This window comes from Entelurus aequoreus, linkage group LG19 (genome assembly GCF_033978785.1).
Source record: "Entelurus aequoreus isolate RoL-2023_Sb linkage group LG19, RoL_Eaeq_v1.1, whole genome shotgun sequence".
Lineage (NCBI taxonomy): Eukaryota > Metazoa > Chordata > Actinopteri > Syngnathiformes > Syngnathidae > Entelurus > Entelurus aequoreus.
The window spans coordinates 30,416,831-30,441,555 of NC_084749.1; the positions used below are offsets into that span (position 1 = coordinate 30,416,831).

The 24,725-nt window shown below is 39.2% G+C and overlaps 1 protein-coding gene across 1 annotated transcript in view; it reads left to right on the plus strand.

The window, feature by feature from the left end:
* The first annotated feature begins 7,172 nt into the window (after positions 1 to 7,172).
* cachd1 (cache domain containing 1) overlaps positions 7,173 to 24,725 on the plus strand; it is a 173,686-nt gene continuing 156,133 nt past the window's right edge. The window contains exon 1 of the mRNA XM_062028262.1: positions 7,173 to 7,739. Coding sequence (XP_061884246.1) covers positions 7,491 to 7,739 — 249 coding nt within the window. The 5' untranslated portion in view covers positions 7,173 to 7,490. The remainder of the gene's footprint in view (positions 7,740 to 24,725) is intronic.

A 24,725-nucleotide genomic window follows, 5' to 3' on the forward strand; every position in this document is an offset into this window, starting at 1 on the left:
GGAAAGAATTCCACCTGAGAAGCTTAAAAAATGTGTCTCCTCAGTTCCTAAACGTTTACTGAGTGTTGTTAAAAGAAAGGGTGATGTAACACAGTGGTGAACATGCCCTTTCCCAACTACTTTGGCACGTGTTGCAGCCATGAAATTCTAAGTTAATGATTATTTGCAAAAAAAAATAAAGTTTATGAGTTTGAACATCAAATATCTTGTCTTTGTAGTGCATTCAATTGAATATGGGTTGAAAAGGATTTGCAAATCATTGTATTCCGTTTATATTTACATCTAACACAATTTCCCAACTCATATGGAAACGGGATTTGTAATAAAGCCACAAATCATATGGGATATTAACTTCGCTGAACGTCTATTTTTTTTTAATACACACACACACACCGAGCACCCACTGGCAGAAATATAGATCGGCCCCTATGACTGTATATATATATATATATATATATATATATATATATATATATATATATATATATATATATATATATATATATATATATATATATTTCATGGTCCTTCCTGCGGTATGACGTCCATGACTCAAATGTGTATAGTAAGGTACTAAGTACTCATGTGTATACCACACATACTTAGTACCTTACTACATATACTTTGATGAGCAAGGAAAGGTTCTTGTTGTGCCAGACACGCTTTCTCAATTTGCTAAAAATTGACGATGCCCTTCCAATGCACATGTCAAGTTCTGCATCAAGATTGTTGGTGTTGGAGATTGTGGATCCCAGGTAGGGGAATTTGTCCACCACAGATAGAGAGAGGTGTGTTGGAGATGGAGATTGCAGGGTTCCGAGTTGCAGGTTGGGCAAGGACAACTTGTTTCTTAACCTAATCTGCAGGCCAACCTCTTGCCTCGGAGTGGGTGGCAAAGGCAGCTTCATCAGCATAAAGCACCATGACATGACTTACTTTGAACTTAGCCCGCAGTCTGGCTAGATTGAAAAGTTCTCCTGAGCTGCGGGTATGGAAGAGGATGCCAGAGTCTTCGGAGAAAGTGCGACATAGTAAGAAAAGAAAAGAAAAAAATTATGTATATACACAGTATATACTGTATGTAAATAAATACATATATAAATTATTAAATATCTAAAGTAGGGCTATAAAATGATTATTTCTTTCATCAGATTAATCACATTTTTGAATTTGGATTAATCATATTTAATCACAGGTAATCACTTGCTTGCATAATTAAAACTGAAAACATGTTTTAAATTCTAGTTTCTTCAAAATAGCCACCCTTTGCTTTGATTACTTTTTCGCACACTCTTGGCATTCTCTCCTTGAGCTTCAAGAGGTAGTCACCTGACATGGTTTTCACTTCACAGGTGTGCTTGAAGCTCATCGAGAGAATGCCAAGAGTGTGCAAAGCAGTAATCAGAGCAAAGGGTGACTATTTTGAAGAAATTTGAATATGAAACATGTTTTCAGTTATTTCATCTTTTTTTGTTAAGTACATAACTCCACATGTGTTCATTTATAGTTTTGATGCCTTCCGTGACAATCTACAATGTAAATAGTCATGAAAATAAAGAAAAAAACGCATTGAATGAGGTGTGTCCAAACTTTTGGACTGTATATATATATATATATATATATATATATATATATATATATATATATATATATATATATATATATATATATATATATATATATATATATATATATATATATCAGTGACGTGCAGTCACTGGAGGCAGGTGAGGCGGGTCCTCACGTGCCATCATGGAAAGAAAAAAAATGTAAAAAGAAAAAAAATTCATGAAATTATTATATGTATCCAGTGATTATACTACAAAGTTATTTTCCATTTAACTTCACCAGTTTTAGATTATTTTTATTCAAAATCGCTGAATTTTCACATTTGCCGTTCAAATACTGAGAAGAGGCGGTGCGTGATCAGCAGCCAGTTGAGGCACGTCACTGCGTTGTGCCTCAACATGGATTGCGGACTCGGCTAACTGCTGGCCTGCTGTGCAGTGAGACCATATTGCTATATGAACTATATTATACATTTCCATAGTTTAGTTAGTTGAGGTATATAATGTACGGTGTATTTTGTCAACAACTGTATGTGTGTAAGTATTTCTTGTGCTGAGCAATCATAAAACTGCTGCGAAGACGCACTGGCTGAGGCTTGCAGTAATCTCGCCTCCTTGTGCCGGTTAATGCACCCCCGCCGTAGAATGAATCCCAGACGGGAGTGCCACATCAACCAAAGCCCACACCCAAACCCTCCACGTGCAAGAGCGAATCCACCCAAAAAACTCATTCAACAAGAAGCCAAAAAGTGCAAAAACAATAATGTCCGCGCTGGAGGAGCCGCGAATGACTGCAGGGCCACAACATTAGGTACACCTGCAGACTGCAGCACGGATTTCATATTTCATTCATTCACAACTCCTCCAACATGAACACCACTGTTCCCGCACCCCCCGGGCTCCCACCAAACAACTTCTCTAAATAGATTCAATCCTGCACGTGGAAACTCCAAGTGTGGGCTCCAGTTGATACAACACTCGCGTCAGGGGCCGCACCCCACGGTGGGGGCGCACCAATCCAGCACAACAGCGGCGCATGGACTTCATTTATAAGTAAAGGTAAGACCATAATAATGTTTTTTTTTATTAAATGTGCTTTTTTGTGTGCTACAGTTTGTATGTGTAAAGTTAAAGTTAAGTTAAAGTACCAATGATTGTCACGCACACACTAGGTGTGGTGAAATTTGTCCTCTGCATTTGAACCATCCCTTGATCACCCCCTGGGAGATGAGGGGAGCAGTGGGCAGCAGCGGCGCCGCGCCCGGGAATAGTTTCTGGTGATTTAACCCCAAATTCCAACCCTTGATGCTGAGTGCCAAGCAGGGAAGAATGCTGGTATGAGCTTTTAAACATAACCAGTTAACTGCTGCCAATCAAATGGTGAATAAGATACTCTTTAGGGTTCATATGTTTGTAAATCTGACTGTGATGAAGTCAGTGCCTCACCAGCCATGAACCTCACCGCACGTCACTGATATATATATTTATTTATTTATTTTTGCCTTTGAAAATGGCGTATATACACTGCAAAAAACAGCTGACAAAATATAAGATAGAAAGACTAGATTTTAGAAAAAAAACAACTAAAATCTAGTGAAATTATCCGTCCATGCAGCTAGTTATTTTTACCTGATAAAATATCCTAAATTAAGATTTGTATATCTAGAAATTAGAAGGACTTTTAAGAAAAAAATATGTATTTTATTCTAAAAAAACATGCATTATTCAACTTACAATTCTTAAATCAAGCATCTTCGGGATGTTGCAGAATCTTTAAACTAGGTTTTCTATCTAGGGAAAACCAAAATATCTTATTTGAATAGTTATTATCTAAATTTTAACATTTTTAAATCATCCATCCATCCATTTCCTACCGCTTGTCCCTCTCGGGGTCGCGGGGGTGCTGGAGCATATCCCAGCTGCACTCGGACGGAAGGCGGAGTACACCTAATAGACAAAATATAATTAATCATGCTAAAATGAAGGTTATGATGTAAATTCAATAAGCAAATAGCTCTTAAAACTAGGGACATTTCTGTAAATAAAAAGTTTATTCTTGGCAAGTGGCAAATCATTTGCAGTGCAAAAATATCAAAGTAAGCCCCCTCCTTCTTTGGAATGTTGTCATTAAGAAGTTAGACACCCCTGATTGAGAGCTGTGCATTCAATAAAAAAATCTGCATCCTAAAACACGTGAGGCTGGGGAAATCCTGCATTTTTGTCTTCTGAAAATATGCTTCTGCTTTGGGTAAATTTTAGTTTCTTCTCGAAGAAAGGCAACGTAAAAAACTATGTTCTCTATCGGAGCCGACGTGAACTCGGAAAAACTAAAACAGTGTTTTTCAACCTTTTTTGAGCCAAGGCGCATTTTTTTCATTGAAAAAATCCGGAGGCACACCACCAGCATAAATCATTAATAAATGAAACTCAGTAGACAATAAAAAGTTGTTGACGCAATTGTTGGATATGACTTTAAACCATAACCAAGCATGCATCAATATACCGGTAGCTCTTGTCTCAAAGTAGGTGTACTGTCACGACATGTCACATCACGGCGTGACTTATTTTGAGTTTTTGGTGTTTTTCCGTGCGTAGAGTTTTAGTTATTGTCTTGCGCTCCTATTTTGGTGGCTTTTGCTCTTTTTTTGGTATTTTCCTGTAGCTGTTTCATGTCTTCCTTAAATGCTATTCCCCGCATCTGTTGTGTTTTGGCAATCAAGACTATTTAAGTTGTGCGGACGCTATCCTTCTTTGTGGGGACATTGATGATTGTCATGTCATGTTCGGATGTACTTTGTGGACGCCGTCTGCTCCACGCACTGTAAGTCGTTGCTGTCGTCCAGCATTCTGTTTTTGTTTACTTTGCAGCCAGTTAAGTTTTAGTTTCGTTTTGCATAACCATCCCTTTTCTTAGCGGCACTCGCCTTTTGTTTATTTTTGGTTTAAGCGTTAGATACCTTTTTACCTGCATGCTGCCTACCACATATTGTGATCATGACAAACCATGTTCCCGACATCTACAAAGAAATTACCGGTAGCTACTTGCTGCCACCTACTTATATGGAAGAGTATTACACGGTTACTCTGCCGAGCTCTAGACAGCACCGACACTCAACAACGGCACATTTGCAGATAATAATTACTGGTTTGCAAAAAAATATTTTTAACCCAAATAGTTGAAATTACATAATCTCCCACAGCACACCAGACTGTATCTCACGGCACACAGTGGTTGAAAAACACCGGGTTAGATATAATCATTGAATATGATTAAAATCAAGAGTAACATTACTAATTCAGTGTTAATATTTGGGTGGGCCCCAGGCATCTTTGTAGTGCAGAGATGTCAAATGTACGGCCCGCGGGCCGGATGAGGTCCGCGAACATGTTTTATCCGGCCTGCGGGATCATACTTGCCAACCTTGAGACCTTCGAATTCGGGAGATTGGGGGGGGGGGGGGGGGAGATTGAGGTGTGTGTGTGTGGGGGGGGGTATATATTGTAGCCCGGAAGATTTAGAGATGCAAGGGATTCTGCGTATTTGTTCTGTTGTGTTTATGTGTTACGGTGCGGATGTTCTCCCGAAATGTGTTTGTCATTCTTGTTTGGTGTGGGTTCACAGTGTGGCGCATATTTGTAACAGTGTTAAAGTTGTTTATACGGCGACCCTCAGTGTGACCTTTATGGCTCTTGATCAAGTATGCCTTGCAGTCAATTTCGTGTGTATGCAGAAGCCGCATACAACATGTGACTGGGCCGGCAGGCTGTTTGTATGGTGAAAAAGCGGACGCGTCGACAGGTTGTAGAGGACGCTAAAGGCAGTGCCATCACGGCACGCCCTTAAAGGCCTACTGAAACCCACTACCACCGACCACGCAGTCTGATAGTTTATATATCAATGATGAAATCTTAACAGTGCAACACATGCCAATACGGCAGGGTTAGATTAGTAAAGTGCAATTTTGAATTTCCCGCGAAATATCCTGCTGAAAACGTCTCGGTATGATGACGTTTGCGCGTGACGTCACGGATTGTAGCGGACATTTTGAGACACCATTGTGGCCAGCTATTAAGTCGTCGGTTTTCATCGCAAAATTCCACAGTATTCTGGACATCTGTGTTGGTGAATCTTTTGCAATTTGTTTAATGAACAATGGAGATAGCAAAGAAGAAAGCTGTAGGTGGGAAGCGGTGTATTAGCGACCGGCTGCAGCAACACAAACACGTAGCGGCTACGTTGTAGCCGGTGTTTCATTGTTTACATTCCCGAACGATGACAGTCAAGCTTTACCATTGGCCTGTGGAGAACTGGGACAACATAGACTCTTACCAGGAGGACTTTGAGTTGGATACGCATGCTTGTGGAGATGGGACAACAGAGACTCTTACCAGGAGGACTTTGAGTTGGATACGTGCTACCGTGAGTACGCAGCTGCGGCTTCCAAACATTTGATCGCTTGCCCGTACGTGCGTGCCGCTATGTGCATGTCACGTACGTAACTTTGGGGAAATATATGTGCTGTATGAACTTTGGGGAGGTGAACGGTACTTTGGGCTGTGGGATTAAGTGTGTTGTGCGGGTGTTTGATTTGTATTGGCGGGTTATATGGACGGGAGGGGGAGGTGTTTGTTATGCTGGATTAATTTGTGGCATATTAAATATAAGCCTGGTTGTGTTGTGGCTAATAGAGTATATATATGTCTTGTGTTTATTTACTGTTTTAGTCATTCCCAGCTGAATATCAGGTCCCACCCGCCTCTCACAGTATCTTCCCTGTCTGAATCGCTTCCACTGCCCTCTAATCCTTCACTCTCACTTTCCTCATCCACAAATCTTTCATCCTCGCTCAAATTAATGGGGTAATCGTCGCTTTCTCGGTCCGAATCGCTCTCGCTGCTGGTGGCCATCATTGTAAACAATGTGCAGATGTGAGGAGCTCCACAACCTGTGACGTCACGCTACTTCCGGTTTAGGCAAGACTTTTTTATCAGCGACCAAAAGTTGCGAGCCTTATCATCGATGTTCTCTGCTAAATCCTTTCAGCAAAAATATGGCAATATCGCGAAATGATCAAGTATGATACATAGAATGGATCTGCTATCCCCGTTTAAATAAGAAAATCTCATTTCAGTAGGCCTTTAATATTGTTGTCCGGGTGAAATTCGGGAGAATGGTTGCCCTGGGAGATTTTTAGGAGGGGCACTGAAATTTGGGAGTCTCCCGGAAAAATCGGGAGGGTTGGCAAGTATGCGCGGGATGGGTTTGCTCAGTATAAAAATGAGCCGACATTTTTGAATGAAAGAAACTGCTGTTCTAAATGTGTCCACTAGATGTCGCAATAGCAATTCTTTGTATATTTGTAGATTATGCTACATATGTAAAAAAACAAAAAAATAAACTACATGATGTTAGTGCACCAGTCGAGGAAAATTAGCAAACTACATAAATAACATCCTGGGAAATTTTGTAACTAACATTGTCTTTTAGTTACTAAAAGACAATGTTTTTTTACAAGATTTCCCAGCTGTACGTGAAGGCGTCATAGCACCCGCACCCTGATCCATTGATGTGAGGCTCGGGACGTCTGTAGTAGGACTGCTTTTCCACGCCCCTTACTTTCACCCCTTTGTGGGGAATCTCGGGCTCCCACTCACACACACTTCCACACTTGCAGGAGTTTAGAGGAACAAACGTAGATCGGTCGACCTTTTTTTTTTTTGTTAAAGAAATAACTTCTTTTCCACGCATGGATTTATGTTGTTCTCTTCTGGGGTTTCGAGGAAGTGCAATGGTTTGCACTGCCGGGCATTTTGGAGCGTCCACGGGGAGGCAGAGGCCACACGGACTCCACAGCGCAAAGTTTTAAAAGTGCTTCCCTCGTCAAAGTTGTCGTCTTCACACTCCGAAGAGCCCGAGCCATCATGGCGAGGCGGACCAGGCGGAGCACTTTGCTTTTGACGCCGAATCCGCGCGCTGCTTTTCGGGATACGCTGCTCGGTCTTCACGGGAGCTTGTCGGCGTGTTTGTGGGGCTTCGCTTTCACGTGCTGGGCTCTTTCGTGTGGATTTTGTCGGGCGGACACGGAGTTTTCCATCCTGGAAGAAGCGCAAGTTTTGTCCGAGCAGATGAAGAAGCTGTCCTCCGAGGAGCTGGGAGTCTTAACCATGCAGGTAAATGTGCTTTTCTCGCCGTGTGTGTGGGAGGAGGAGACGTCTGAAACACCCAAAGTGGCTTAAACGTGTCAAACAATAGGTTTGCCCCTATAAATAATTACAAAAGAAAAGTACGACATGCAAAACATGAGCTCTCTTGGGGGCCCAGCTTTGAAGTTCTTCACTTTACCCCACTAGGATCCAACCTCTGCATATATCCTGATTTTGTATGATTAATAAGGCTGATTTACAGAAATCCCCATTAATCATTATCTGATTCAAAATGTATCTGCTGGATTGTATGTCATAGTTTTACTGACAAGCGGAGCAACATCATTTATGGTTGGAATGTTTACTATCACCCCCCCCGCCCCCCCCCCAAAAAAATCATGTATTTTCCTGCAGTTGGTGTATATGTGCTGCTGTGTCGTCTTGAATTCCATCAAATTTAACACCCTGAGGATTATGATTGTTTTATTATATTTGTCTCTCACCACACATCGTGTTTTTTTCCCAAATATTTTTTAAAGCAGAGGTTCTTATCATTTTGACCTCAGGGCCCAACCTTTCCACTACAACAGGGGTGTCAAAGTCATTTTAGATCGGGGGCCACATGGAGAAAAACCTGCTCCCAAGTTGGCCGGACTGGTAAAATCACGGCACAATAACTTAAAAATAATGACAACTTCAGATTTTTTTTAAATAAAAAAATACATGTTTTTTTACACTTACATGTTGCGGTTAATAGTATTCTCTCTTTATTTATCGTTATTTATACTCTCTGAATAAATTATGTAATACTGTTCATCAGTCAACTCATTGGTGTTAATTTTCAATCTATCAAGATTAAAAAAATACTATCAAAATCAAATTACAGGATGTTATTTATGTAGTTTGCTCATTTCCTCGACTGGTGCACTAACCTGTGGTTATTTTTTTATTTTGTTTACATATGTAGCATAATCTACAAAGATACAAACAATTGCTATTAAAGGCCTACTGAAATGAATTTTTTTTATTTAAACGGGGATAGCAGATCTATTCTATGTGTCATACTTGATCATTTCGCGATATTGCCATATTTTTGCTGAAAGGATTTAGTATAGAACAACGACGATAAAGATTGCAACTTTTGGTATCTGATAAAAAAAAGGCTTGCACCTACCGGAAGTAGCGTGACGTAGTCAGTTGAACATATACGCAAAGTTCCCTATTGTTTACAATGATGGCCGCATGAAGTGAGAGAGATTCGGACCGAGAAAGCGACAATTTCCCCATTAATTTGAGCGAGGATGAAAGATTTGTGGATGAGTAAAGTGCAAGTGAAGGACTAGTGGGGAGTTGAAGCTATTCAGATAGGGAAGATGCTGTGAGAGCCGGGGGTGACCTGATATTCAGCTGGGAATGACTACAACAGTAAATAAACACAAGACATATATATACTCTATTAGCCACAACACAACCAGGCTTATATTTAATATGCCACAAATTAATCCTGCATAAAAACACCTGTGTGTTTGTTATGCTAGCTCCTAGCTCCTCTGCTAGCTCCTAGCTCCATAGAACACGCCAATACAATTCAAACACCTGATCAACACACACAATCACTCAGCCCAAAAGACCGTTTACCTAACCCAAGGTTCATAAAGCTTATATATTTTTAAAAAGTTACGTACGTGACGCGCACATACGGTCAAGTTATCGAATGTTTAGCAGCCAAGGCTGCATACTCACGGTACCTGATATTCAGCTGGGAATGACTACAACAGTAAATAAACACAAGACATATATATACTCTATTAGCCACAACACAACCAGGCTTATATTTAATATGCCACAAATTAATCCTGCATAATAACACCTGCGTGTTTGTTATGCTAGCTCCTAGCTCCTCTGCTAGCTCCTAGCTCCATAGAACACGCCAATACAATTCAAACACCTGATCAACACACACAATCACTCAGCCCAAAAGACCGTTCACCTAACCCAAGGTTCATAAAGCTTATATATTTTAAAAAAGTTACGTACGTGACGCGCACGTACGGTACGTGTTATGCTAGCTCCTAGCTCCTCTGCTAGCTCCTAGCTCCATAGAACACGCCAATACAATTCAAACACATGATCAACACACACAATCACTCAGCCCAAAAGACCGTTCACCTAACCCAAGGTTCATAAAGCTTATATATTTTAAAAAAGTTACGTACATACGCAAAAAAAAGCCAAAGCTGCATACTCACAGTAGCACGTCTGCGTCTTTGTCATCCAAATCAAAGTAATCCTGGTAAGAGTCTGTGTTGTCCCAGTTCTCTACAGGCGTCTGTGTATCCAAATCAAAAGTCCTCCTGGTTAGAGTCTCTGTTATCCGAGTTCTTCCATCTTGACTGCATCTTTCGGGAATGTAAACAAAGAAGCGCCGGCTGTGTACTGTTGTGGCTGACTACGTTCGAAAAATACGTCCATTTCGCACCGACAACTTTCTTCTTTGCTTGCTCGGCTTCCTTCTCAATAATGCAATGAACATGATTGAAACAGATTCACGAACACAGATGTCCAGAATACTGTGGAATTATGAAATGAAAACAGAGCTTTTTCGTATCGGCTTCAATGTGGAAGGCATACCCGTGTTCGCCGGGCTACGTCACACGCATACGTCATCCTCAGAGGCGTTTCGAACCGGAAGTTTAGCGGCAAATTTAAAATGTCACTTTATAAGTTAACCCGGCCGTATTGGCATGTGTTATAATGTTAAGATTTCATCATTGATATATAAACTATCAGACTGCGTGGTCGGTAGTAGTGGGTTTCAGTAGGCCTTTAAGACATCTAGTGGACACATTTAGAACAGCAGTTTCTATCATTCAAAAATTTCGGCTAATTTTTATTCTGAGCAAACTCATTCCCCGGGCCGTACGTTTGACACCCCTGCACTACAAAGATGCCTAGGGCCCACCCAAATATTAACACTGAATTAGTCATCTTACTCTTGATTTTAATCATATTCAATGATTATATCTAACCTTTACAGCTTACAACCTTGTCAAATGATATGAAATCATATTTTAATCACAAAAATGTGTACACATAAACCTTAGGCTTGGGTCAGGCTGATTAGAAAAATAAATATTAAGCAAATATACTGCAGAAGAAGTCATAAATCATAAACGCATTAATACCGGTAGTTGACAAAAATAAATGTAATACAATTATATTGTGCTAAGATAATTAAACTAAATTAATAATGAATATGTTTCCTAAGTAAACTTTCAATAAAATCAAAGTGTAAATTAAGAGTTCTTCTATTTGTTTGAATTTGTCATTACTGCCACAAGTGGTGGAAAAGTTTATTACAACTATGTATCTCTGCGGCCCATACAGACCACAGCTGAGAAACAGATTTTTGGCCGCCCCCTAGGGAGCGCTCGCGGCCCAACAATTGGTTAAGAAACTGTTGTAAACTATATTCCAAAAAATGTTTGGTCCTACATTAAGCATTTTAATGCATAAACATATCTTTAAAAAACGCCGTGGCGAAGTTGGTAGAGTGGCCCTGCCAGCAATCGGAGGGTTGCTGGTTACTGGGGTTCAATCCCCACCTTCTACCATCCTAGTCACGTCCGTTGTGTCCTTGGGCAAGACACTTCACCCTTGCTCCTGATGGCTGCTGGTTAGCGCCTTGCATGGCAGCTCCCGCCATCAGTGTGTGAATGTGTGTGTGAATGGGTGAATGTGGAAATACTGTCAAAGCGCTTTGAGTACCTTGAAGGTAGAAAAGCGCTATACAAGTATAACCCATTTATCATTTATTTATTTATAAAAACCATAATACTGCAGTAGTATTGGCCACTAGTTGAGACCAAACCAATGCTGTTGAAGATCGTGGCCACTGATTGGCTCAGCCTAAAGCAACATGAATATATTGCATTAAAAGAGTGTAAAAGTGACTAAATTGTGTTATTTCATGTCTAGTGGTAGGGCTGCAACAATTGTTTGATTAAAAATTAATTTAAAGATATGTTTTGATTGAAAAATGTTTTAATTTATACTATGTTGCATTGATTATTTGTTTGAGTGTGAACTAATAGGTTATGAAATCCGGACCATATAAAACATGGTAAAAGAAGGTAAAATAAGTTAAATAGAAGACAAAAGATGCCAAATAAAGATCAAAGAAGGTAAAATATAGTTGTAAGCCGTTTTTTATGCTCTAGTTATGAAACTATTTAATTTATAATGTTAGGAAAGCAATTAACAACGATAAACAAGGATGACTGTAGTTCTGTTTGCAAATGGCATTTATGCGATCATTTAAGAGACTTGCATGCTAGCAAAACATGTAGCCAATTTAAAAAAGGTCCAATATTTATTGTTAAATAGATGGAAGATGAAACATACCGTTACATATTGTTTCCTCTGTGTGTTTTGCTGCTATTGCCACTGTCTTGTATGCTGCATATGGTGTTGCTGCTATTGGAACCTTAATTCCACCGAGGGCACACATACAGGGGATCGATAAAGCAAGTTACATGTAATCTAATCTAAGACACTGCCGAAAAAGGGTCACACACACTAATATTTAGTTGCCTTTAGCTCTAAACCCGGCATGTATTTGCTGTAACATTGTTTCCACAAGCGTCTGCAATGTCAACGTTTCTGTCCAGAGTTGTTTACATGTTTCCAAGATATTGTATTGACGGCGGGGGATTCGGACCACTGTGCAAAGACGGTTCTTAACACAATTTTACTATTTCCAAAATTCTCCTTAGATGTTTTCTCATGCCTAATGTATGCCAATATTTCACCCTCCTGAAACAGATTAACATCTTTTCCACGACCATGTCTTTTTTGACATGGCGGTTTAGCAAACGAAAAGCTTTTCATTGCATTGATTAGGGTTACATAACTTTTTGTCATCTGAGCAGATAATCATTCATGCAGTAATTAAAGGCTCTTACCAATATGCTTTGTTAAATCCTGGTGGTGACCTATTTTTTCTTAGGCTAGGCAGTGTATGTAAGTATATAAATAATACATGCTTCAGTAAAATGCAGTGCGGCTCTACTTCACTGCAAACGGCAACTACAATAATAAACCTTACGTTAATTTAATCAAGTCAAAACATTATTATTACTTGTCAGGCCAGAATTATTTACATATTCTTGTTGCATTCTATTAGATTGTACATATCTGTTTATGTCATGTCAGATCAGTACTGTGCCCATCCCTTTTATGTTAATTGAACTCTGCAGTAGTCCTGCTACACAATTACTCTTCACTGGCGTTACACATTGATTATTGTTTTAACCTTTTGTAAAGGGAATTTTTATTGTTTTACTGTAGGTATTTAACATATTTTTATAAAGTTGTTATCTTTGTGGAGACGCTGGCTTTAAATCATGCTGTCTGATAATCCTATATTAGTTATGATAAAACAGGCCGTTTTGTATTATTTTACTGAATCATCTCTGCTATCAAATATTGTAAAACTGCTATATTAAAAAAACAAATTAAATACCTTTTAAATTATAGGATCTATATTTATTTGACAAGGAGTCAGTGCAGAGATAAATATGTTATCTGCTTTTATAATGCAAAATATTTATCAGTGTTTCTGGCCTTTGGTGTGTTAGTTTGTGAAATCGTGCTCTTTGAAGAGGTCATCCTGAGCTTTTTCAGAGGAGCTGAGACGCTTTCATGTTGTTTTCAGCCCCGCGGGACTCAAAGCGTGCTCGTAATGAGGCGCCTTGCATTTCCAATGACTTGACCAAGGTTTTAAATTGGAAAAAACAACTCTTTTATTGATTACTGGTTGAAAATCTGTGGTGTGAAGTAAAACATCACTTTGCCGTGTGCTTGCAAGCTGAGCGCCATTAAGTTGCCAAATGGCAGGAGGTGCAATGGGGTGTGTGTGTGTGTGTGTGTGTGTGTGTGTGTGTGTGTGTGTGTGTGTGTGTGTGTGTGTGTGTGTGCGTGTGTGGGGAGGAGTGGGGGGGGGGGGGTCGACTTCAGAGGCAGCGGAGCTCGCAGGCCCTGAACACCGAGGCGAGGCAGTGGGGGAGCCCTGGCCCCAAATGGTGTTTCATCTCCTCTGCTGCCACACTGGTGTGATGCCTTCATCCTGGCTGTAGGAGTCAGCTTTGAGGGCTTCCTCTGATCCTCCTGGATCTTCCTTTGTCATCGCTTCTCTCCCTCACCTGAGCTGTGCCCTCACTGCCTCATTTTATTTCTCTGCTTACTTTGTCGTATTTTTCTTTTATCTTTTTCTGTTGTTTGTATACATTATTGCTGATGATTGCTAACCACCTTTCGTTGTCTTTCTCCTGTGTTCATATATGAATGGGAATTCCTTGAGTGACTAAGGAGGGAATTTAACAATGTATTCGTTTTTTTACGGCACACTAGTTGTCAAGAACAAGCGTTTTCTGCAAATATTTCTGTCTGGATGTGACTTATGCAGTAACATATTGCATATTTTTCGGTTGTATTACCGTCAATTCCGGATAAGTCGCTACTTTTTTTTCTACACTTTGAACCCCGCGACTTATAAGAGGAGCGGCTAATTTAGGGATTTTTCTTCACTTGCAGCAATAATAAAAAATAGTTAAAACATTTTTAAAACACAGAGCGCATTTTATGTTTGTGCTATGGTGCTATTTTTTGGACACGTTTGTTCACTGCAGGTGCTGCTGTGTCCTTCCATTTACTGGTAGTGCTTTCAACCAGAGGTGCAGTGCCGTTCAGTCTTCTAGCCGTCCATGGCGTTTCTACTTGTATGGATTTTTCATTTTGAACTCCAAGCAACGTTTGTAAGTCTTACAGTATAACTAAAACTGTTTATACTTAATGTAATGACGCTAGCGTTGTTAGCATTCGCAAATATGCTAACACCTTTACGAGTGTCTGTGTGAGTATTACTGACTTACAACGGCATTCTGTTTGGGTTATTTCAGTTTCACAAATTCCTCAGTAAACTTACCAAAACGTCACCATGGAGTTATTGAGTCTGTTTAGGTGATTGGAGAGCTAGCTTCCTCAGCTTCTATGACTATGAATTCTGTTTTGTTTAATTAGCGATTTTACTGTCGTGGTACAGACACCGTTTGGAAGCAATTAAGGTATGTTAATAAACATTTACAGAATCTTTTTGTGGAAATAACTAATTTAGCAACAATATCTGCAATATCTGCAGTTCATAATCCGGTGGAACTATCCATCCATCCATCCATTTTCTACTATACGGAAAAATATATATATTTTTTTTATTTAGTTGGTGCGGCTAATACACCGGTGCGCTCTATAGTCCGGAAAATACTGTACTCTGTCAAAACTATTATTAATCTACTTGTTAATTTACTGCTCACAGCTGGTCATTTTCTGTTGTAACATGGTTCTATCTACACTTTTGTTAAATAAGTAATAATAAGCACTTTTTCTTCTGTTTTTCCATACTTAGCGAGAAAAGAAAAAGAAAAATCATAGGTACCCTTCAAACAATCGTTCACATAATAGTGCACAGATCTATCTTTTCCCCTTTCCTATTGAATGTAGGCCTGTTGTGGCTGTTTTTGTACAAGGTTTTGGCTCAAACATATTAAGATGCGGAGTGCATGGTGCTGTTTTCCGGACTGGATCTAAGACTTTTGTTATTGAGCATCTCTTTAAAATGTAATTCAACCTTCCACCACTCCACCCTTCATTCTCTAGCAAATATGAAACTTGCGGATGACTTGCCAATGCCTCTTAGTCACTGCATCAACCATATTAATTCCAGTTACTTAAACATGCGCGTTAACTATGCACAGTCATTCTAAAGCGATTTTGCAAAAAGTTCACTTTGTTATTGAAGTACCGATAATGAGCTATCGCAAGACACATCTTGGTCTGCAGATATTTCTTTTCACCAACTGATGTGCTTAGAACTTTAACAAAACATTGTCTAATTTCAAAACAAGAACCTGATTTGTATGATAACTGACACATCGAAGCTGGGGTCAAGGGTTGAATTCATCAAAATTATGGAATTTCTAGTCTTTAAGTGACATTTGTACATAGTCCTATTGTCCAATATGGATGTCAGTGGAAGATTGCTGTGTAGCTCTTAGCATGTGAATAACTCTGTGTAAATGTTGTTGACTAATAGTTTTCGTTTTAGTTATTGTAAACAACCTATTTACCCCTGACGGGAATAAAACAATAACAAATCAAAAGAAAATGCACGTTGACTAAAACATGACAAAATTCACTGACATTTTCGTCGACAAATCAAGATGAAAATGTTGACAGAAACGAAATCCAATTATATTATATTATGTTATATTTCGTCTTGTAGATGGATGGGACAAGTTCGGAATATTTCCAATCACAGTTATTTAACAGCGTTATGAAAGAGGTGTCAGGGTTAGTTACGAAGGAGAGCCAATCAGATGCTTTTCCTTGTGAGATGAGGAAGCTGGATTTCTCACCACCAAAATAAGAACGAGTGGATTTAACGTGTTCCACGTCGTGATGTTTAAAAGTGAACAGGAGACACTTTATTTTTGCTATATAATTCCCGAATGCAGCTGAAATAGGCTCCAGCACTCCCCACGACCCCGAGAGGGACAAGCGGTAGAAAATGGATGGATAGGTAATGCCATCAGCAGACGTCATTGATTGTGACATCTGCGCAACTTTAAGTTAAAGCTACGTGTATTTGTTGCTTCCGGTTCCGGTTCGGTCATAAACTAATTATGATGAATGTATGCATCATTACTCAGTTTCACAACACACATATATCTAAAAAGTATTCACAGTGCTTCACTTTTTCCACATTTTGTAATGTTACAGCCACATTCTAAAATGTGTGTCCTTAAAATTCTATAGACAATACCCCATAATGGCATTTTTATTTTATTGCAAATGTATTAAACCAAAAAAATAAAACTTTCTATAAGTTTTCACAGCCTTTGCTCAATACTTTGTTGATGCACTTTTGGCAGCAATTAAAGCTTCAAGTCTTTTTGAATACGATGCCTCAAGGTTGGCATAGCTATCTTTGGGCAGTTTTGCCCATTCCTCTTTGCCCATTGCTCTTTACAGCACCTATCAAGCTCCATCAGGTTGGATGGAAAGTGTTGGTTTTCTTGCAGGTTGCTTCCGTGTTGTATTGTATTATTATTTTGGGTAAGTGTACCGGTAATACATTTCTGCAAATGTGTATGAAGGGTCAGAATCTGTTAATGTGAATCCAAGTTTAAAACTGGTCTGATCCAGATTGATTTCTTGGCAGAAATGTATATTAGATATCCTATATACATCATATATATTCATTATTTATGATGTGAATGTAAATTTGTTCGAGTTTTTCATCATGTGTTTTACATGACACCATACAGTAACTTTTACATGTGTGAGAACAAATGATCATGCAGTCATGGTTTATCAAGAATGATATTGTTGTTCCAGTAGTCCCTTCCACTGTAGAACTCTTTCTAGGTGGTTTTAGGTTGTCCGGGCTAAGAGTACCATATGGTACCATTGCACACTGTTTACTCCTTACTCTGATGTAAATGCAGAGTTTATGAGCCATTTGAGGCTTTGCAGATAGACCCCTGTTCTTTTTATTTTCGTTTTTCTGAATGCTATCACATTAGGTTTTTTTATACTTCTCTTCATTGTCCCACTGTGCTGTTCATGCACAAGCAGGAACCGGTATGATTAATATGAAAATATTTATGCCCATTTTTAAACTGCGTGAATAATGTTGCATGGTGTTATTTTTATTACCACAGCGTAATTGTTTTTAAAGTTTTGCCTCCCAAGAGCATTATTTTGATCGTTACCGCCCTTTGAATGTACCTGCAGCCGTTTTGCTTTGGCTAACATACTGCAAAGGCCTGCGGGAAGGAAGATATGGGGAGAAAAACATGTTTAGAGATATGTGTGCTTTTTGTCCTCTTCCAGAGCTTCTGGACAACAGGACTCATATTCATTTCAATCAAACCCCTTTAATTCTTTTGCCAGCCTCATGCACTCCCTCTTGGCTCCTGCTGGACTGTGGTCAGACCGGAGCAGGAAACTGATGTTCCTTCTCTTTTGCACCAGCTGTTGTGGTTTATATCTTTCTGTACAATTGTAGACACATCATTTATCTGACTGCTTTCTGATGTGTTTCCCACATTTCTCGTTTCAAGATGGCCTTGACTGGATGTGATTTTTCTGCTCCATGGCCTTTGCCTTTGAGTTACGACTATACCTGCTTTCCTTCTCCATGCAGTGCTAACTCACGCTGACATGCCCTCAAATGTCAAACTACCGTTAAGAATCAACTATTAAGATTTCCTTGGCTGCTATCTTTGGCCAAGATTGTTATATCTCGTCAAAATAAGACTCTCTCTAGAAAACATTGTTCTTATCTGTTTTACTGTAAAAGTCAGGATGCTGCTTGCATGTGTGCATACTTTCCCTTTTGGGGTGTAACTGTAAAGGACTGTAGCGATACACTAATCTCACGATACGATATGCCACATGGTAATTAAGTCCCGATACGAATTGATAGGCTTCGATGCACTTATATTCGGGAACATTTTAAAGGGGTTAGTTATATATTATGCAAAAACTACTTATTTTGTGTATTTGGCATAGGGCTGGGCAATATGGCCTTTTTTAAATATCTCAATATTTTTAGGCCATGTCACGATACACGATATATATCGCAATATTTTGCCTTAGCCTTGAATGAACACTTGATGCATATAATCACAGCAGTATGATGATTCTATGTGTCTACATTAAAACATTCTTGTTCATACTGCATTAATATATGCTCATTTTAAACTTTCATGCAGAGAGGGAAATCACAACTAAGTCAATTGACCAAAACTGTATTTATTAAACAGTTATTAAGCAGTGGCACAAACATTCATGTCATTTCAAAACAGAAAGTGCAAGATTGTCAGACATTTTAAAACGAGCTATTAGTGCACTTTTGTGCATGTCACTAAGATGACATATCAAAACAACACTAAATTAAAGTGCACTTTTTGTACAGAACACCACTAAAATAGTTTAAAACAAATAAAGTGCACTTTTGTGCATGATGTCACACAAGATATTTCAATAACTGTCTAATAAAAATGAGCTGCATAATAGGAAATCAAATAGTGTATGTCCTTCGCTATGTGGTAGGTTCCGGCGGACGTTATCTCCTTATGTCATGGACTATTTTTTTCATACGGTGTTGATATGGAAATGGTTGCCTCTGCATTTTGTTGGTGTGGCACCGAACGGAGATGTTGACATGCGGAGTAAGCACTCTTCATTCTCTAGCAGGTGACTTTTCAAATTATGCTACATATTAGCAGTAATGCTACTCTTTGTAGCATTACGCAGCTACGCTTTTGCCCCACACTTGACAAATTACGGTTGTCTGTTCGACATATTCCCGCTTGAAGCCAAACCACTGCCAGACGATGGACCCCGTGCTGTTTTTCTTGGGAATTAATTCTTCCTTCATTTGATACCAGATTCGCACCTTCTTTCTCTCGTATTACCACTCGCACCACAGCCAACGTTACCCATGCTGCTACCTCTCTGCTCACCGAGGGCTTATACGTATGTAAGAAGGTGCGCTTGTTTAAGTCTCTGTGAGAAGGAGAGACTAGAAAGAGTGAGAAGAGCCTGTAGTGTAATGCCCGCAGCTAAAAGCAACTGTGTGAGAACGTATACTCAAATATCACGATATAGTCATTTTCTATATCGCACAGAGACAAAGCACCCAATTTGGCATCCCAATAAAAACTGAACATTTTTAATAAAACCATTGAGGCATGGCAGACATAGTTATAAAACAATGTTGCCTTCTTCAAAACATTTAAAACTTGAGACGTTTTTTTAGACATAATGTGCCTTAGTTGGAGTACGTCGGCGGCTATCTCCATATATGGTAGATGTTTACCCGAAGAGCTTTGTGCATTTTTTTTTCTAACAAAGGCACATCATCAACATTGAAATTGCACTTTTATCATGTGTGCATTAGTAAAAAAATTGAAACTGCACTGTTTGCCACACCGATCACGGAACCCACACATCACTGCTCTCATGTGCACTCATTGCAGCAGCAATGCAGAAACAATGTCCGCATATTTAAAGTTCTAGGCACTCCATACATGTCTGGGTTTTATATTTGGTAGTATGGAAATTTACTGGATTGCAAACACGAAATGTTTGAAGCTGTGGGAAGGTAGCATTACCTTTTCTATAGCAAACTTTTTTATCTTAAATGGATGTAAATGGGACCTAATGTACTGATACTAGCGCCTGAAAAATAGATAATTTCTTGGGAAACAAAATATCTATATATCGCAAGATTGATAAGATTGCCCAGCAATCTGGTCTATTGATAAGGCACTTTTGGTTTGATACGTAATGAAGGACAGGAAATGTGCCTTGCGTTATGCGTTTTCTCAGTAAACAGATACAGTGCAGTCTAGCCTTTGGCATGTGAGAGTCATGGGTAGCGATAGTGCTCAGGAGAAGTTAGAGCATGCATAGTCTCTTGCGTCGTTAAAGTGTCCTTTTAGTGAACACTTGGCCTTCCCAGTAAAAAACGTCAACGGCCAAAGATAAGTAGATAAGTCGAAAGCAGTGTGCCAGCATTGTTCAGTCGAGATCAGGAATGTGGTTACAAGCTGGAACTATCACTGCTTTAGGCAATAAGGAATTTCAAAAAAGTACAATAGTAATTCGCAATGTTAGTGTTGCACTTGTCTGCATCGTTGCACTTTTCTTTTTATTGTTCCTCTGCCTATTCTAAAAATGTATTAGTTATTTAATAGATGTATTAGATATGACACAAATTTTCTCTGTCATCTTGAACACAAAGGTTTTATGTCAATGTTTTGTTTAGCGAGCTTAGCATTTATTGACCTACAATGTTTTTTTTTTTAGCATTTTTAATGCACAAAATGTATCAGAACAGTCCATGGTAGAAAAAGTATGGGCACCTTTGTTGTAAAATATTGTATTTATTGGAGTATTAACCTCCACCATGTTTGCATTTTTTAATGTTTATTTTAAAAACCATTATAGCTGTTAACACAAAAGCAAAGCTGTAAAACCGAGGTACCGACCTATAATTATGTTTTCCTTCATAGCTGGGTATTGTGACATCAATGATGTACTTATCTATTAACTGCAATTCATTTCACAAATTTCTCAGAATAACAAAAACCTAAGTCACAATCTTCAGGATTTTCTTTTTTCTTCTCACACTGTTTCAGCGTCAGCCACTCTGCCCTGTCTGTCCTCACATAGCCCCACTCAAGGCACTCCTCCAAAACCCCAAACAAAGTTATGATAACATATGCCAGGAATGGCAGCAGGATCTTTTCTGGTGATCTAGGCTTTGTTTACAGGTTCTTGCCAGTGTCATTTAGCTCCTAAGGGACAGACTTTGCAATATCCCCAAAGAGACTCACACACACCCCCTTAGAAAGTCGGCTCCTTTTCTGCCAACAATGGACATAGCTCAAAATGAACTCTCCTTGACAGAAGGATGGAAGGAAATTAGTGGAGGGGTTGAAGTCAAAGGGGTAGTGAGCAAAATATCCCATTGGGAGGGCAAGTGAAGAGGGACTGGTTCCCTCCCACAGACATTAAGCTTTTTAAGGACCCCCCATCCCCGGCAGTATACACACACACACACACACACACACACTCTTGTAGAAGACGCTTTGCATTCTCGATGAGGCGAGAGTCGGAGCTTCTAATGCGGAGAAGCACATCAGACTGTTTTCATGTCATTCTTCTCTTCTTGTCTGGGTGTGACTGTGTATGCCCGCCTCCAGACTTGTGTGGTCAGTAGTTGTAAGCCTAAACACCAACAGTTTGAGTCATTTTTAGTTTTCTGTGATTTTTTTGCGTTTGTATAAGTGGTCTATTTGCAAAGTAGTCTTTTAAAGTTAAAGTACCAATGATTGTCACACACACACTAGGTGTGGTGAGATTTGTCCTCTGCATTTGACCCATCCCCCTGTTCACCCCCTGGGAGGTGAGGGGAGCAGTGGGGAGCAGTGGTGGCGCGCCTGGGAATCATTTTTGGTGATTTAACCCCCAATTCCAACCCTTGATGCTGAGTGCCAAGCAGGGAGGTAATGGGTCCCATTTTTATAGTCTTTGGTATGACTCGGCCGGGGTTTGAACTCTCAACCTACCGATCTCAGGGCGGACACTCTAACCACTAGGCGTTTAGGATTGCCCATTGATGTTGTGGGGTGTGAAAGGCTCCAAATTAATTGTATGATATAGCTTTGCTTTCTACATTACCACTACAAATGACTTATTGTGATACATTTATGATAAGTTCAAGCAGACGTTGACCTTCTAATAGTATCTGTAGAAGTATCAAGACTTCTACCACCTGCAGCTTCTCCCTCATTTGTGACATGTAAATCATTCCTTGTGAAGAAAGCAGCACCGTTCTCACCCCTTTTGTGGCCAAATTTCTACATTTCCATCTCACTAATCCAGTCAAAAAACTGAATAGAGTGGTACCTCAAATTACAAGCACAATTTGCTACACAACCATCTCATAAATCAAAACACTCAGATCTCAAATCATCACCACCCATTGAAATGAGTTAAAATACATTTTAAACAAACTTTTAGACAACCAACATAGTTGTAAAACATTACAATAGTGTGTACTACAAACAACTACAGTAGTTTTATATAATAATGCAATAATATTGTTCAGGATTTACCGTAAATTTCGACTATAAGTCGCAACTTTTTTCCTACGTTTTTGAACCCTGCTGCTTATAAAACCGTGTGGCTAATTTATGGATTTTTCTTCGCTGACGACCATAATGCAAATAGTTTTCATAAAACACAAGCAAAGACACTGAGATGATGTGTTATTTGTTTGTTTGTGCCATGGCGCCATCTTTTTTTTTGGGGGGGGGGGGGGTGAATATCTTCAGCATTTCCTTCTGTTTAGAGCTTTCAACTGGAAGTTTAAGTGTGGTTCCGTCTTTTAATCGTCTATAGAGTTTGTACATGTATGAATTTTCTTTCTCTCATCATTCCAAGCAACTTTTGAAAATTTTACAATATAACTAAAACTATTCTTATTTACTAAACCGTCCCATGTGTTATGTCTGTAGGAGTGTTTTCATGCATATTTGTATGTGCTATCTTAATGTAGTCAAACTAGCATTGTTACCATTAGCTAGTATGCTAACATGTTTACGAATGTCTGTGTTACTATTAATACTTTACAATGCCATTCTTTTTGTATTGTTTCAGTAGGGCTGGGACGATAAAACGATATCAATATATATCGCGATAGACACATACTCGATGTTAATATAAAATATGTTCGATAAAATATTCAATATACATTTATATTTTTTGGTCGGAAGAAACCAGAAAATAATGAAACAAGATTAGTTTCATGAAGTCACTCGCGCTCTGGGAACCCAGCAAACAGGAAGTGTCACTGAGCAATGGGAGGGACACGCTAATAGACAATATCAACTAAAACGTGTAGTTGCGCCATCTTTCTGTCTCGCTGTGGATTCACTGCATGGAGTGAAAAGAGAAACTGTAATATCTTGATATATCAACTCAATGGCAGAAACTTGTCTTTAGTTTTGTTAGTTTTTTTGCAGACGGTATGGCAACGTCCTGACACATACAATGTGTTGGTTTAATGGGTAGCGTACCAATCTACTCTGTGTAGTGTTCAGTAGCTTGGACACTACTGCCATCTAGTGTCTCAACTCTGCAACTACCTTCAAATCTACCTAAATTATTTTATTTCCTCAGCCGCGCTCATACTACCTGGCTAGCAGACACTCTTTCTACTGTATTTATTAGCAGGCTTAAATAAGTCATAGAAAGTATTAATAATTATCGCTATCGATCAATATTAAAAACATACATCTTGATATAGGTTTCAGCTATATCGCCCAGCCCTATGTTTCAGTTTCAAAAATTCACCAAGACGTAACCGTGGACTTTAGTCTGTTTAGCTGATTCGAGAGCTAGCTTCCACAGCTAGTGAGTCCATGGCGATGACTTCGGTTTTGTTTGAACAGCCGTTTTACTGCTGTGTGACACCAGTTTGGAAACAATTAAGGTATGTAAATAAAGATTTCCAAAATATTTCGTACTGTTCTATATCTGCGGCTTGTAGTCTGGTGCGGCTCATATATGGAAAAAAAAAATTTTCTTCTAAAATTTAGTGGATGCGGCTCATATACCATAATCCGGTAAATATGGTGCCTTTAGGATCAGACTAATGTGGTGTGTCCTTCATCTGGTTCCGTGTATCTCTGCTGACAAGTTTGTCTCTGTGGTGTAACAATAGAAACTATAGGACATTGCTGTTTACGGTCCACACAGATGTATTTGAGTGACAGACCGGTAAAGTCCATTAACAAGTGATGTGTATGTCTGTGTACCAAAGGTAATGCTCGACCATCCAACAAACTGAAACACGGCAAACACAGATTCTGCAGCTTCTCAATTTTTTGGGGATAAATGTTTTTTGACTCGTCCGGTAGGCTCATTCTCCGCTTCTCCTCCTTCGCACTAACTTTTTTATTCCAGTTGATTGTGGTTCAAACACGCACGCTAAGTGTTGAATGAAAACTTCTCAAATTACTCGTAAATTAAGTTAAACTTAAATCAGTTTTTCTGAAATAGTGGGGCGGACCACCCTGGGGTGATGCGGTGTGATGCCAGGGAGGGCTTGTGTGACCCCGGGGAACATGTTTTATCAGTATCATGCTTCAAACCCGCTTCGAAAAGCTGTGCACTGCAAAACGTGCCCATTGTTGCAATTAATCCTGACTTACTCATTTTGATGTTAAATTTTTGTTTTGTTTTGTAGGTTAAAGTATCAGAACAATGGGAAAATTTGTTGACTTTATATTGATGCAATTATCATATATTTCTGATTTATAACACCAAAAGACTTACAAAGTTTGCGAGTAAATAGATATGATAAAAATAATATAC